General features: G+C 37.1%; 1 protein-coding gene across 6 annotated transcripts in view; it reads right to left on the reverse strand.

Annotated features, from left to right (window-relative positions):
- CUX1 (cut like homeobox 1) overlaps positions 1-15,411 on the reverse strand; it is a 398,058-nt gene that overhangs the window by 52,685 nt on the left and 329,962 nt on the right. For 5 of the 6 annotated variants that reach the window (XM_075904408.2, XM_089772231.1, XM_075904407.2 and 2 more), the window contains one exon: positions 533-14,630. The exons of the other annotated variant lie outside the window; for it this stretch is intronic. In XM_075904408.2, coding sequence (XP_075760523.1) covers positions 13,913-14,630 — 718 coding nt within the window. In that variant the 3' untranslated portion in view covers positions 533-13,912. Of the gene's footprint in view, positions 1-532; positions 14,631-15,411 lie in introns of those variants that run through there. 6 annotated transcript variants of the gene reach the window in all.

Raw genomic sequence — 15,411 nt, forward strand, 5'->3', positions numbered from 1 at the left:
TTTGCATATCTTTTTCCGATTTTCTTCCAAACGAGGCTTTTCCGACATTTGGCTCGTCTACACAGGGCCAAATGTCGGGAAAAATCCCTCTTTCAGAACATCCCTTCTTCCTCGTAGAATGAGGTTTACAGGGATGCCAAAAAAAACATGTCTGCTTTTCTGAATTTTTTTTCAGCAGAGCTTTTTTGCGATACCTCTGGTATTCTAAAAAACCTCTGCAGTATAGACATAGCCAGAGACAGTGTGTAATGAAGAATCCAGACTTTTTAAAATAAATGACAACTGCTGTAACTGTAGGTTTGGGAGCCCTAAAAAGGATGGATGGTTCAGGGGTTCCCAAACCAGGAACTTAGTGTTATTCAACCGAGTTCACTCTTTGAATCCTCCTCCATGCTGGAATTTCCTAAGGACCATGCATGGGTAACTAACGAATTCAAGAAAACCAACATAATATCCTTGTAATATCACCTCTTCCAGCTTGTAGTAATAAAAAAAGTCCCACTTAATATAGTAAAATAATGTTATAACAAACTGTTTGCTCATTTCCTTTATTTCAACAAAAAGAAATAACAGAATGAAGAAAATATTAGATACTAGAAACAAACTTTCCTTTGATTAAAAACAGCAAAGGCTTGTCTGCTTGACTATTTGAATTTCTGTTTGAACTATAATATCTCAGGACATCATCAAGAGAAGCCATTTCAAAATGAAAACAATGACATATAAGATTATAACAAGCTGTAAAAGTCTGCTGGCAAACACACTGCACACCTCTCCTTTTGCAAACAGGTGTCTCAGTAATTCCCGTAACATTTGAGATTAAGATCTGGGGTGTAGATAGCATGCACGGTTCTTTCTTGTAAGCCCACAACTCTCTTGGCTCTCAGACTTGCTCTGAACTCATGCAGAGCCCCACGGTTTTAGGTATTTTTCTTCAACTGCAAAGAGTTCAGGAAAACTTGGGCATAATCTGATTTTACAGCAGGCAAAGGCTTCTGTGCTACACTGAAAAAGAAATCCCAATTTCTCAGGATAGGGTCAGATGCAAATATCTATTTTTGAAAATGTTAAGCTTCTCTTGCATAGTTACATGTATGTTTCCAGTATATTTGGTGTTAATAGAACTCAGTACGCTTGAGAGCATGCACAGTTATAAATATATACAGAAAATTAACCAGCAGAGTGAGATTGCTTTTAAAGTGTAGATACTTCAACACTGAAATGATTGAGGTCACATTACACAAGACAACCCTATTATACTCACAGAAATCAACAGTTTGATCAGTCATTAAATATTAAAATTGCTATTTTAAAACGGTAATTTTTACATTTTACTGAGCAAACTGTCACAGACGTTTTCATAGGTAATGAAATGCAGTAACAGAGGAATGAAAGTTAAATAAAATGTATTGAACATTGTTAATATTTAAATAAATGCCCTCTCCTGAGATATAATTTAGTGTACTATAAACCAATAGGGGGAATTTCTGGAACAGCTTGAAGGGAAAGAAAAAGCTGGTTAATATCTTTATAACTTCATGCCACTAAGTACTGCCAAACAATCTGGGAGAGAACAGTGCAAAACCTATAAACTTAGCCAGTGTTCCCTCTAATTTTTTCCACCCTTGAGCTGAAGGATTTTTTTTGTGCGCACAAGCATGGAAGTTATGTGAGACACATCAGCTTTGATTGGTGCACATACAATTCATGGGGTGGGAGTGGGGCCAAGAGGTTCTGAGTGTGGGAGAGGGGCAGAGGGTTGGTAGGGCTCCAGCTGGGGCTAAGAATGCAGGGCTGGGATACAAGGGCTCTGGCTGGGGTGCAGGTGCTGGAAGGGGGCTGGGCATGAGGGGTTTGGAGTGAAGGGGGGGTTGGTGTGCAGGAGGCTCAGGGCTGGGGGGACTTAAGGTAGGTCATGGGGCTGGGGCTCTGGCTTACCTGGGTGGTTCCCTGCTGGGGAGGGTGGAGAAGCAATCCCTGCCTGCTGGGTACGAGCAGCTCAGTGCTGGGGCCGGTGGGGAGGGGCTCCTCCCCACTGGTCCTAGCAGCTTTAGGATTTGGGGAGATCTCTCTCCTCGCAGCTACCCTGAGCCCCCGAGTGGAGCTTAGTAACTCCTGCGAGGGGCTTAATGGAAAGTAGCCTGCAATGCAGCTTACAAGAAACTTATCAACAATAGTTCCTGAAACAGAGCGAGATAAACTCTGATGGAAGAACAGGACAAATGTTAAAGAGACTATTCTATATACGGAGAAGATGATATTGCATGGTTATGTCCGGCCTGCAATAATTTCAGCGACCTCAACGTCACAGTTTAAAGAACAGCTCACAACAGGACTGGTAAAAGGGTATGAAACACCCTTGCATTACAACTGAATGTGAAGACAAGCTACAGATTTCTATTGAGCTGTAAAAAAGAATTTCATTCTTAAATCTAAATAACTGAACCAAATTTTCAATTCTAAACTTGCAGGAAGCACTCAATAGATTTTCAGGAAAAAAAAAACAGCCTAACATTTCAAGGCACCACAAGAGCAAATAATTTTCTTTATGAATATCTGTTAAAAATGCAGTCACAATACAAGCCAAATATTGGCCAAAGTTCAGCCACATCTAGATTTTTGAATGCTAAACATTCTGATCACAGCTAACTGGTAACTCCAACAATCAATGATAATTTTACAACAAACCTAGCATTCTATTTTGGTCCTTGTATCGCTCCTCACATTCAGAACGTAATCATTCTTTGCAGCCTAAGTATCCAATCCTACTCCCACTGAATTGGGATCTTTACACTGGATTTAATGGGAAATGAACTGAGTTCTAAAATTTAGCCACTTAAAATGCTTAAGCTACCGAAAACAGACTCTTCTGCAAAAATCTAGACACAAAGCTAGAAATGTCAATTACCAACCAACCTCCCCCCCCCCCTACTGATTAGCAAAATGATCAAAACTACCAATGTAAATGTTTGCTGCTTTGACCTTCAGGTCTTTACTCACCTTAATAAAGACAACCCACACATTATTGTGTTTGTATAAAAGATATTTACTTCAATTATCACACCTAGGGTGCTAGTGAATAATAATAATAATACATCATGTGAGTTTCATACAGTGATATTGCTTCTCCATATCATATAGGGACCGTTGTACAGTGCTGAGAACAAACATTATATGGCTAACCAAACAAAGACAGAAGAAACAATGCCATTCTGCTGACGGAGGGAGCACATCCCCGCTACTGCCAGCCATATAAACTTTTACTTTTATGTTTAAACAAATACCAAGAAATAAAATGTTACAAAAATGAGTCACAGCAACACAACGTGAGCTTCTCGAAGCTACTTGTACAAAAAAATGACACTTTTTTTGGTCAATTGGTTCTTTGTGAGGATTTTTTTTAAAAATCTGTGATTGTGAACATAACAAACAAGCTCTAAAAATGTCTAAGACTTAGTGCGTTACAGAAAAAAATATAAAATACTGCTAAAAATGTAAGACACCACAATACACGGGGGTAAAATGAGCTTATTATTTAAAAACAAAAAAGTTCTCAGGAAAAAGTACACCACTTTCTGTTTGAGTTCATCTTGTGCTGTGTTAGTAGTCAGGGCATTCATTTCAAAGGTCTGCCCATTATCATGGCAAGTAGTTATTGCACAAATGCAAAGAGTTAATTTAATAAAAATGAAAAGGGACATGAGGGAAACCATTTTAAAAAACAAAAGCACCCCCACCTCCAACTAGTTAGTCTCAATTTACTTTGGATTTAACGTCCAAATGCACACACTTAACATTCTTGGATCATTTACAGAGAGTGGGACAGACAGTGCCAGTTTTCTTAAAAGGAACAGCAGAAAACGGCTTTCAACGCAGAAATGCATAGACTATTCTGAAAGAAATGAAAACCTTTCGCGAAAATTATCTAATAGTTTATAGTTTAATGTAGGACCTCTCCCTCCCTCTTTCTAATTATGCCAGGAGAAAATTATGGCATTGGGGAAAATGTTATTTTTGAAAAATTAATCCGATGTTCTTAGTGGGATGTCCTCAAAAAAAGGCAAAGTGCAAGTTTGCTTCCAAATCCACAGATGAGGTGATGCGCCCTGCAACCATCTCAGCTCCTTACATCTTTGCCTTCTGTACAGCTCTCTTTTGCAGGGCCCATGCTGGTTCAGTGCTTACTGAAGGCCCTTTATATCGTCCTTCAAGCATACACATCCCTCCCTCATAACAAACAAGACTATTTCTAAAGCAACATTTCAGGTGTTGTTTAAGCAGCTCTCTCTCTCTCAAACCGTTACCTACCCAAAATGCTTGTCTTAATGTTTCTACATTGCAAGGAAACCAAAAAACTCCTCTAGCACAGATATAAATTTACAACTAGCATTTTCATATTCATACCAGGAAAAATTGCTGCTGCACAAGGTTGTTTTGACCAACTTCATATGTAAGAAAAATAGTTATGAATTCAGAAATTATAACATAGGCCAACAAAGATGAACATTATAGGATACCAGTCTCTCTTGTTTTAAAGTAATACTCTTGAGTAGATTGCAATGTACCTTGACAAAGGGCTACTGCATCTTCATGAAATCTTAAGAGAGGCTCTAGGAGGCTTAGGTTATTTTTCGTCTCTCTCTTTGTATTGGAGTTTCTTCTCTCACAACTGAGACTTTTTAATCTCAATACTAAATGGTTTTTAATATTTAAATACCAATATTTATAGACATTGATATATAGTCCCTTTAAAGTGGCTTGCTCCAGAAAACACAACATGTTGATATGGTATTCATTAGTCAAGTACATGCAACCCATCCAATTCCCAGATCAGGTAAATTATTCTAAACAGAACAGAATGAGTTTGTGGCACTGGATCATCTATGTCCATTTAAGCAATAAGAAGTGATATGTATATTTCTGTTATGTTTATATAAAAATCTTCAAAAGGCATTTTAAAACACTCTCTTAAATAGGAAAGACCAGAATTTTGTTCTGTTCTAACGATGAAACACTAATATATTAGACATATGACGCTGTGTAAAGAATGAGTTCCAGAAATAACAGAGAAGTGCTAGGGACTGAGGAGGTAGGAGTGTGATGTAGAGAAAAAAAATTCTTATTCTTCACAAGTCCCAGTTAAACTGGAATGACCTTACGGTGAGTGTATCACCATTTAAAGATGGCATGGCTCAAGAAATTGACATGAAGCTGTAAGTGCTTGTTTTAAAGTCATGTAAGAATATGGTGAAAGTCAGCTATAACTGGAGATCACATGGGTGCTTGACCAATCAAGTTTTTTAAATGCTCACTGAGAGGCCCATTAGTAGGATATTTGAGAATCTGCGGTTATGCATGTAAGATTGCTGCACAATGGTGGACTATTTATTCCAAAATTCCATCATGCAAGGATAACCAGTGTGAATATTCTCTTCAGTCACCTGAATACTCCTAGACTAAAGCTTACTTTTGCCTACATTGGGCATACAGTGTGTTAGCTCCTAAACATAAAACTAGAACTTCTATTGCACAACGTTTTAAATGCACAGTAGTATTAAGTGCTCTTTATCAAAGCGATTAGTAACCTTGGGCTACTGAAACTCACCTTAAACAGACTTTTTTTTTCTGAAATAAAAAGTAGGCTCTTGTGTATGCTGAACTCTAGATCACTGTGCTTTAGATTATTCTCAATGAAGAGATGAGAAGATAAGGCACCTTTCTGATTACAGAAAGTTTGATACAAGAAATATAGGCTAAACACATCTAAAATTGCGTGATAGCATTGCTTAAACGAAAAACATTTCAGAATAATCTTAAAAACATCCCCCTCCACCCACCCCGCAAAAAACAAATAAGTATGCGATCCATGAACTTCTTCATTCCTGAGGAGGATGAAAAAGAAATGGAAACCTCTGATGGAGGGAAAGCGGGGAGAGAGAAAACCCACCCAACAGCACAATATAGCTGTGTTGCTTATTCTTCATCTGCCCTCCTTTAAGCTAGTTTATCTAGAATACTTACTGTATATACCATATGAGCATTCAGAGGTAACTAGGTGCTTTGGAAACTTTTTTAAAGCTAATTAATTTATACATATAATACATTAAAATAGAATTAAGGGTCTAATGAAAACTAACAAAAGCCAGAGAAATGCAGTAAACCCTAAGTACCAATCTTACCACACATGCAGATTTTTTTTAGTTCCACATATGCTTCGTTTTCTTTTAAAATATCTGTTTCTCTTTCAAGTAATCAAAGTCCCGTGAGAGGAACTCAATATACAATACACCTCATAGTAGGATTTTCAGCATGCACGGGGGTGCCAGAGATAAATTTCTGGTTTTGATTTATCCCTTGGTTTAATTCACTCATTCTCCCGCCTCCCCCTCTTTTTAAAAAGCCGTTCAATATAAAGAGTGGCAAAATAATTTGCTTTAAAGGGGGTAATATTGCTCCCTTTAATTGACCATAATACTGTATAGAAGTGAATTCTTGATAGGCACAGCAGAGCAAAACCTATTCATACAGGATGAGTTTGGGATATGATTTCATCCTTAGTTCTGAACTATCCAGCTTTTGTGCATCTCAGCCAGACCCTTGAAATTATTTTTATGTATTCTGAATGTGAACTTTTTTTTCCCCCTTCATGTTAATTAAACCTTCATGTTCAAACAATCTGATCCCTCAGCAGCCCGCAGGCCCTTTCTTGCAACATGGATTTTGCCTGGCAAGTGGGAAAATGGCACTCTATGCATTAACATACACATTAGCATGGAAATATCATTTTTAAACCTGCTATCCAGCCATGCCCCAAAGCATATAATTTACCTAATAGATTGCAGCAATTCCTTGTGGACCCACTAACACCTAAACTGTAAATATGCTCCATATTTAGAAACTTTTCCAACAGGAATAGGGTAAATATATATTTTTAAAAATGCGTATGACTGACCTGCACAGCTGGAAGGGGGTAACTCAAGTTAACATGTTACTACTATTGTTACCAACAGAAAGACTGTGCTGTTACAAACATTACCACAACATTACAGAGTCACTATGCAAGGACTCCTATCACTACTACTACAGGAAATTACTGAAGTAGTGAAATGGATCTTGACTTGATAATACAAATATCTCCAAAACTAAAATGAACAGCCATAGATATCCTCTGATGGAGGGACTACGGGAAGTAGGGTGGTAGTTAGTATTTATGGCAGTTTCCTAATATGATTATTTGCCATGTAACTTTTATACGGTCAGGGCTCACTTGACTTTTCAGTTTACTAAAGAAATTGCAGTGAGACACCAAAGTTGCCTGATTTTGTAATAGAAAGAATCAAGAGAGAAAGCTCTTAAACATGCAGTTGCCACTGAAGTCAATGGAAGCTGCATGCTTGTATGATGGCAAAACTTGCCCTCTGGCAGGAATCTGTCAAAATACAAAGGATTAAATAATCACAAGTATAATTTTTAAGTAGACATTTTTCCTTCTAAACATTTTTGTGCCTGAACATGCTCATGAACGGTGATCAACTGACAACTCTGGTAACTCAAGCCCATTTTTTATCTATGTAACAGATATGCAGTGAAAGCTTCCCCGTCATTGCCAGCGTGCCCAGGGCGTGTCAAAGAAGGGGTGAGAAGGGAGTTTAGTCTCCACAGCCCATCAATTTCTGGCCTTTTCAGAGGATGCTAATAAGGGTGCCAATTAGTAAAAAGTCATGTGGGTAACTCTTGTGGCTTGAACACTTCTCTGCAAGAAACGGACCTGAGACCAAATAATTTGTTTTACGTGTCAAACAACAACTCTATTGGGACAAAATTCATCCCTACACTAAGGACCATGACAAAACCAAAGCACCACTTAAGAGATATTTTCTAGGGCTTGACTGGGTTTTTAAGTAATGCAGAGGCCAATAGCTGACCCTCTCCAGAGGAGAGTCTTTTAATCATTGTACATTAATAGGCTATGGCATATCGCATAACACAAAATTTAGTAATTCAGATCCTGGGGTGATAAAGGTCATAAAACTAAGTATCTGGATACATAGGATAACAGTGGACTTTTTTTTTCTTAAAGTGTATTATTACATATATTTAATGCATGGTATATTCAATATCAACTATATAAAATTAAAAAAATGAACTGAGGAAAATAAAATGTTTTTTGATGAACGAATAGTACATACCAAACTCTTATATTGTGCTTTTCATCCATAGGTCTCAAAGCACTTTACAAAAGAGGCCAGTATCATAATCCCCATTTTACTGATAGGGAAACTGAGGCACAGAGAGGCACCCAAGGTCACCCTGATGACAGAGCCAAGAATGGAACCCAGCCCTCCCAAGTAATGTTTATTTTCATTATTTAAAGTAACTTGGAATTATATTTTAAGCTGTTTGGTACTTTCTGAAAACCTTGTATTTATACAAAACATGTACAGGCCCTTTAATTTTAAACCGACTGCATGTAGGACATGGATAACACATGTTAGTGTTTAGCTCGAGGGACAACAGAAAGCGCCATGGAAACTGGAAGGCCTAGCATAAGAGTAAATTAAAGTGAATGCTGCGTTTTACATCTGTTATACTGCATACGTTAAACTAGGGAAGATCAGCTACAAGAAGCCTGTCTTGTTAGGGGGCTGAACAAACATCCACTGAAGAGAGGAAAGACTTCCATTGACTTCAACCGACACTACATCAGACTTTAAATCATGTTTTCCTCTCTCCCCATCTTTCTTACAATCTCCATGAAATCCTGACAAACCACCCATGGAATTCAAGTATATGGATTGTTTTTAAGACTCAGTACATATGTAGATACACATAGGCTGTACACAAGAGAGATGATTTAAAGAACTCACTCACTTAAAAGGAAAGGTAAGATAGACAAGTGAAGGAACAAATGTACCCTCCACCTACATGTCAAAAATTGTTATGAATGTATTTATTATAGTTGCAATAAATCCCTTTGCTACATAACACTGTTGATTTCTTAGCAGCCCTGCTAAAGGCAATAGCCCATATTACTGACATTTCAGTTTAAATAAGGAAGCGGTTTTGGATTTAAGTGCAAAATACATCTGAAACCAATTACTTTTTTTTGGTATTTTTATAATTTAAATATGGTCAAAATGTTTTTCCATTTCTAAATTACCAAGTTCCTGCCAAGAGCAATTTTTTTTTCACTTTATAGTGGAGTTCTAAAATCATAGAAATTAGGGATTTTAAGATGGAAACTCTGACCAGTCCTGGTCTGCAGGAGTACTAGTAGCAACTGCAATCTCTTTTATCATCTTTGTCATGATTCTGTGAGATTTTCTCTTAACTTTATTTAAATTAATCAGCATTATAATCTCACTTTGAGCTAACACCGGAATGACACACTTTTCCTCTAGCTCACTGTTTTCACTTTTAAAAGACAGCAAATAGTAATATTTTTACATAACGAGGACTAGAGAATATTGCATAGAATTCTGTAGTGTTCATTAGCCCCTTCTCTGTAGCACCCCCACATGAAAGTTATGTGAAAATTATTGCAAAAATCTCTTATAAAATGTGAAAGGCATGCATCCAATTTTTATTTCTAGAGATATCTTATTCTATTAAAAAAGCTTATTATTAAAGGGGTCCTTGATAGATGCTATGGATGCAGCACACCAATGCAAGGCTTAAGGAGTGGCTCTACCCACAAAGTCTATTTATAAATGTTGCATGAGTGCCAGTTACAATAAAATGATCAAATTCTATGGCATCCTGTATTTATTTTATCCCGTTGATAAAGAAAATTGCATTTGAAAAAAGGAACAATTATAATAAACAGGCATGCTTCATCCACTTTCCATTAACACAATAATAAAAGAGACCATTCCAGTTAGTTAAATCTCAAAATTGTCCTCCCCTTTTTGCACTACCTACAGAGAGATAAAAATGACAATTTTACCTACAGTATAAAAATAGGTATGTTAAAACAGCCTGTGGCCTATCCTTCCATTGCTTTAGACAAAGTCTGAACTGTAAACAGAAACAAGGTTTAAAAAAAAAAAAAGATGTTAAAGAGAACATAAAAATGGAAAAACCTGTAATGCTAGAGATATGTATGTGCTTTTATTTCGCAGGAAAGGTATTGAACAGGGTGTCTTCAGCAAGTGCTTTATTGTCAGTATTCTTGACTCTATAAAATAACTGTGCATGGAGAACAGCCCCCACATGTTGAACATGTGGTACCTTATATACAGCCTTTCACCTTTCAACTAATGAGTGACTAAAAAGCATTGAAGAGTCACAGTTCCAACTCTTTTACATTACTTCTCCAGTAGCTCTTTATGAAGTAATGAATAGGAGTATAATACTAATTTTCCTAATAACAATAATTTCAATGTACTTCATTAGCATAAAAGACATATAGCTAAAAATCATTCACCACAGATACAATTTAACCCTTTTTTTAAACTTGGTAACTAATATTTAACAACTCTACAAATGGGAGAGCAAGGTATCTGGTAAAGATTTGTAGTGGGATTCCTAACAAAGTCTGGGGTCATCCCAATGGCATTCTAACAAACAGTTTTATGTACATTCTACCTATGACATTATGCATTAAATAATGAAAGAAACTAAAGCATTAATAAAGTGCCAAAAGACAGGGAATCCCAAGAGCATCTTAGTTGACTAATTTTATAATAAATACTGATGACAGCCCAGGGCAGAATGGGGTGACTTATAAAATTGTGAATGCTATTTTCACTCAAAAAAATTCTATGCACTGTAAATAGTACAATGAAGTTTACAATTAACTGTTAGTGTTATAAGAGAAACACATCTTCTACAGCAGAACTACAAACAGGCTTTAAAAAAACTGATATAGCATTAACAAAAGTAAGGAGAGACTTTTGAGTGTTTGGCTCCTCTAATGTAATTAGCAGAAACTTGAAAACTACAAAAAGAAAGAAAAAGGATACTTTTGAAGGCACTTAAGTATTGCTTATCGAGAAGAGAGATTAACCCTAAATGCTGCATTTGGGTTCATCCTGTAAATAAAATTCTACTTCCTGTGACATCTCTCAGTAAGCATTATTGAATGCAATAAAGATGCACGCTTATCCAATAACAGTTCTTGGGATCATAATTATGCAAGATAATAAACAGAACCCCAACAAGCAAGTACAATTTAACCACTTGACTGCATCAAGCACCCAGATCTCAATGTGGAATTAATAGAGGGTAAGCAACACATGGCAAATATACTGTTCTAAAGTAAACAAAGAAAACTGGTAAGTTAGAATGTAAGAAAACATCTGGATCTGTCTAATTAAAAGTTCTGTCTCTTGGCTGAATGGAAGATGTTTATATTTTGTTATTTATGTTCAGGTACATGCATTTGAATGGGACATACAGTCATAAATGGAGCTGTGTTTTATAAATCAAACCAGAACATTTGCTTGTAAGGAGACACTGTGGTGAACAGAAGATTTTTAATGGTAACATTTTGATTTGCCATCTCATTTGTTGGAAGTTCTCTCAGCCAAACTTTATGTCCCTATAAGTAGAAGTTACAGTAATTCTAGAAGGTGCACTCACATATTCCAAACTTTTTCTTCAGCTCACCACAGTAAGGGCCAGTTGCTATCTTTGTTTATCAAATCAGAGCTGTGCACCACAAATCAAGTCTCTGGTTACTCAAGCAGGTAATTTGAAACGACTGTAACAGCAAAAACAGTTAAATAAATCTCTGCCTTTCAGCCTCCTAGAGCCTTCTTTTCTTATTCATGAAAAGGCTACTTTTTTTAGTGTACTGACTCTTAATTTGTGAAAAGTTAACTAAGTGCTGTTGTTGCATGTTGAGACTGTAAATGAAATACATAATTTCTAAAACATCATGCAAGAAATGTGGGTTCACATCTTACAGTCAAAGTCCTACTAGTTAATTAATACAAGCACACTGAGGTGTAATATTGGGAGCATACCTTTAAAATCGGAACTCCTTTCCCCACCCCCCCAAAAATCAAAAAAGTAATATTAATTAAACTTAAGTAATGAATGCACCATTAAAGTGTCATCAAAAGATGCTGACCTAAGACAAAGGTTTCAATGATACACAATACGGTCAAAAAGTCTTCAATCAATAATATACAGTATGACAACTACATCTTGTAAATTATACCCAATACTGCCGGCAGTCTATCCCTCTAAAGAATATTTGCCCCCTTTCATCCCTTCCTAACAATCAGATAATAAAATACAGCACCTATAAATAAGCAAAAAAAATATATATATATACCGAAATCATCTATTGTTAGTTTTAAAGATATGGCAATAAAGGAGTCTAAATTAGCAAACTTGTAGAAGCCATAACTGATAAAACAGCTTATTGAAAAAAGGTGGCAGTAATGCACTCTATGTGTGCACAAGTACGTAAGAAAATACACAGACGTATAAAATTGCGCGCGCGCACACACACACACACACACACACACACACACACACACACACACACACACACACTCTCTTCCACACACCTCTATGCTCACGCATATACATATAGACAACAGGAGGAGTTAGAGACAAGTCAGAATTTGTACTTGGATCAGTTTATGCTGTGCATAAATTAATCTGAAGAGGCTACATTTTTGAAGGGCAGATTAGTCTGGAGTGGGATTCAAGAGCATGAATATTTTGGTTTAATGTTTGGGCTATTTACACCTTGGTCATAGCCGATCTGAAACCTGCAATATCTTCTTCCTCTACACAAAAATAAACTTCCCACAACTAAAACATTTAAATCAGTGCTTGTGGTCGGAAGAGAGTCAGTAAATGGCCAATTCCTTCTTAGTGGTGAGAGATATCAGTTACACACGTAACTTAATCTAACTGGATTACATGTTAGTTGTAGCTTCAGGTTGTAACAATATGTCCCCAGAGCTGCAGGCTGAAATATTACTGGCCAAATTTTTTCAGTTCCTTCTTTAACCAAAAGATACTAGATATACCACACACAATTCAAAAGAAATGATCCAATACATACTATTCTAAGTTGTCTCCTAAACCTCCTGGATATGAGGTCTGATCAGCGTGCTCTGTGGTTAGAGGTTAAAAAGCAGATTATAAAATACCTAGATTCAGATTTTTTTGTCCTGATTTGGCCTAAAATGGAGTGTATTAAACAAATTCTGGTCTGCAAAAGACCAGAATCAGTTAAAGCTATGAAACAATGTGCACTACGTGTCAATATTCTATTTCACTTACAAGAAAACACTAAGTCAGCTACCACAAATTAAGATATTTTCCTGATGTGACTTTTTTTGTTTTGTTAAAAAATATGTGGAGTAAATGTGTTTTTTTTAATTCAAAGTTTCAAACACAATTCTTTTTTTTTTTCTTGAAAATATTTAGGAATCCAAACTAGTGTGTTTAGAGTCGGTTGACTGTGCAATCTCTTAGTGGCAACTGAACAGCTACAAAATTTTTTTTTCTTTTTGAAAAATCTCCCCTTTTTCCTGGTTTAAGAAGATAATAGTGTATTATCGCTCTGTAGCCATTAGATGGCAGATAAAAAGCCCCCTTTAAATATGTGGGTTTGATTTTTTTTTTATGTTTTTGTTTTTTTAAAGCCCACACCAAAGAGGAGGGCACAAGGCAAAGCTGTATGAGTTATTCCAGAAATTGTGGAAATCACTTAGGGCATTAATAAAAACACTTCAGGGTACAAAAAGCTTGACCACACATTTCAGTTTTCTTCCTTGAAAACACAAACATAAATTGGGCTTAACGCTCCTTTTGTTTTCTATATGCACCTTGGCCTATGGCGTTTTTGCCCTGTGGCCTGCAGGGCGGTAAGTGCGCAACACAATAAAACCAGTAGAGGTCCAGTTTAACTTTCCCAACTCTCTAGAGCTGGGCGAGTTTAATCTCAAAACTCCCATTCGACGGGCTCTTCTCGACTAGCGGCCTTCTCTAAACGGTGTATTATGTTGTTCAAGTTTGCTGCTTTCTTTTTCCTCAAGCTGTTGTCCCTCGTGTTCTTGGAGCTTACTGCCTCAGAAAAGTTGAATAAACTCTGAATAGAGTTGGCTTTCTGTGAGCCTGCAGCCAATGTGGAACTTGTACTTGGCAGACTTAATATCTTCTCTGAACTTTCTTTTGACTTGAAGGAGCTCTCCCCTGTAAGGACTGAGGTGGAGGCAGCTGAGGTAGAGGCATCCTCTTCTGTAGCAGAGTTTGGCATTGTCTCCAGAGTTTCCCCTGAACTTTGAGACCCTGGTGGAGAACTCTGACGCGGTGCTTTGAGCCTACCCTCATCATCAGTATCCTCCAGGCTCTCCATTCCCAAATGGAATGACTCAGTTTTCTCTGATGATCTGGCATCTTGTGGTACCTCTTCCCCGGCTTCAAAAGCTGACTCTGCTTGCCCTCCCTGAGACTTTGTGGTTGCATTGCTGTACTCATCTGCCTCCAGACCACTTGGTTTTCCTTCAGGTGGGCCTTCTGTATCCACACCATCACAACTGTCTCCCTCCGAGCTGTGAACCGCTCTGCTGCTTCTGGCTGAAGGAGAGTCACTTGACCCAGCCTGGCTCTGGCTTCCTGATTGGATTTCTTCAATGAACAGCTCTCGACGGATGCGAGATCTAGAAGACATGATAACAGAATGGTTAGTTTGGTGCTGGCCATTCATAATCTTAAACCACAGTAATATATAATGTACACTTTGTTAGGGAACTGACAAAGAAAATGAACACACATTCACAATAAACTTTTTCCTTGGCTTGTTAACAGAAATGCCAAATCTGAATGCTCAGAAGTGTTTACATATTCAAATTCAAAGGATGAGCTGAAGAAACAGCTGGAAAAAAAACATGAAATACAGTAAGGCTCCTCTTTAACACTTTCCTGTGATGTGCCATATGCCCACTTTTAAATAGCACATTATAGTAGGCTCAACCTACAAAGTCCATGTCCAGACAGAAATTCTCCCAAAGAGCAGGAGGAGAATGGGGATGTCGGATCTGGGTTTTGATTTGGACACCATTTTTACTGTGGGTAATAGTCACAATATGCCAAAATTTAAAGAGAAATTGATTCATTAGAAGATATTAACTCAATTACTTTGTGTGTCTGACATGCAGGAACCAACAGGGCTACAACAACACTGCATATCTAATTGTTGTAAATCTGTTTCCTTCTGACTATTCAGTTTAACAATTACCTCACACTCTGTGCAAATTTAACTTTTGTGCAGATAAAAGAATCGTTCTAGAATGACACTATTACTTCATACATACTGGGTTTCTAGTTTTTAACTAAACAATATCTGTTGCTTTAGGAGAACTTCAATCCAAGTTACGTATATACTGACATTTACAATTTTTGCAGGGTCACACATTAATTAAAAAGGGGATCAACAAACAA

This window comes from Pelodiscus sinensis, chromosome 21 (genome assembly GCF_052426305.1).
Source record: "Pelodiscus sinensis isolate ZL-2025 chromosome 21, ASM5242630v1, whole genome shotgun sequence".
Taxonomy (NCBI): domain Eukaryota; kingdom Metazoa; phylum Chordata; order Testudines; family Trionychidae; genus Pelodiscus; species Pelodiscus sinensis.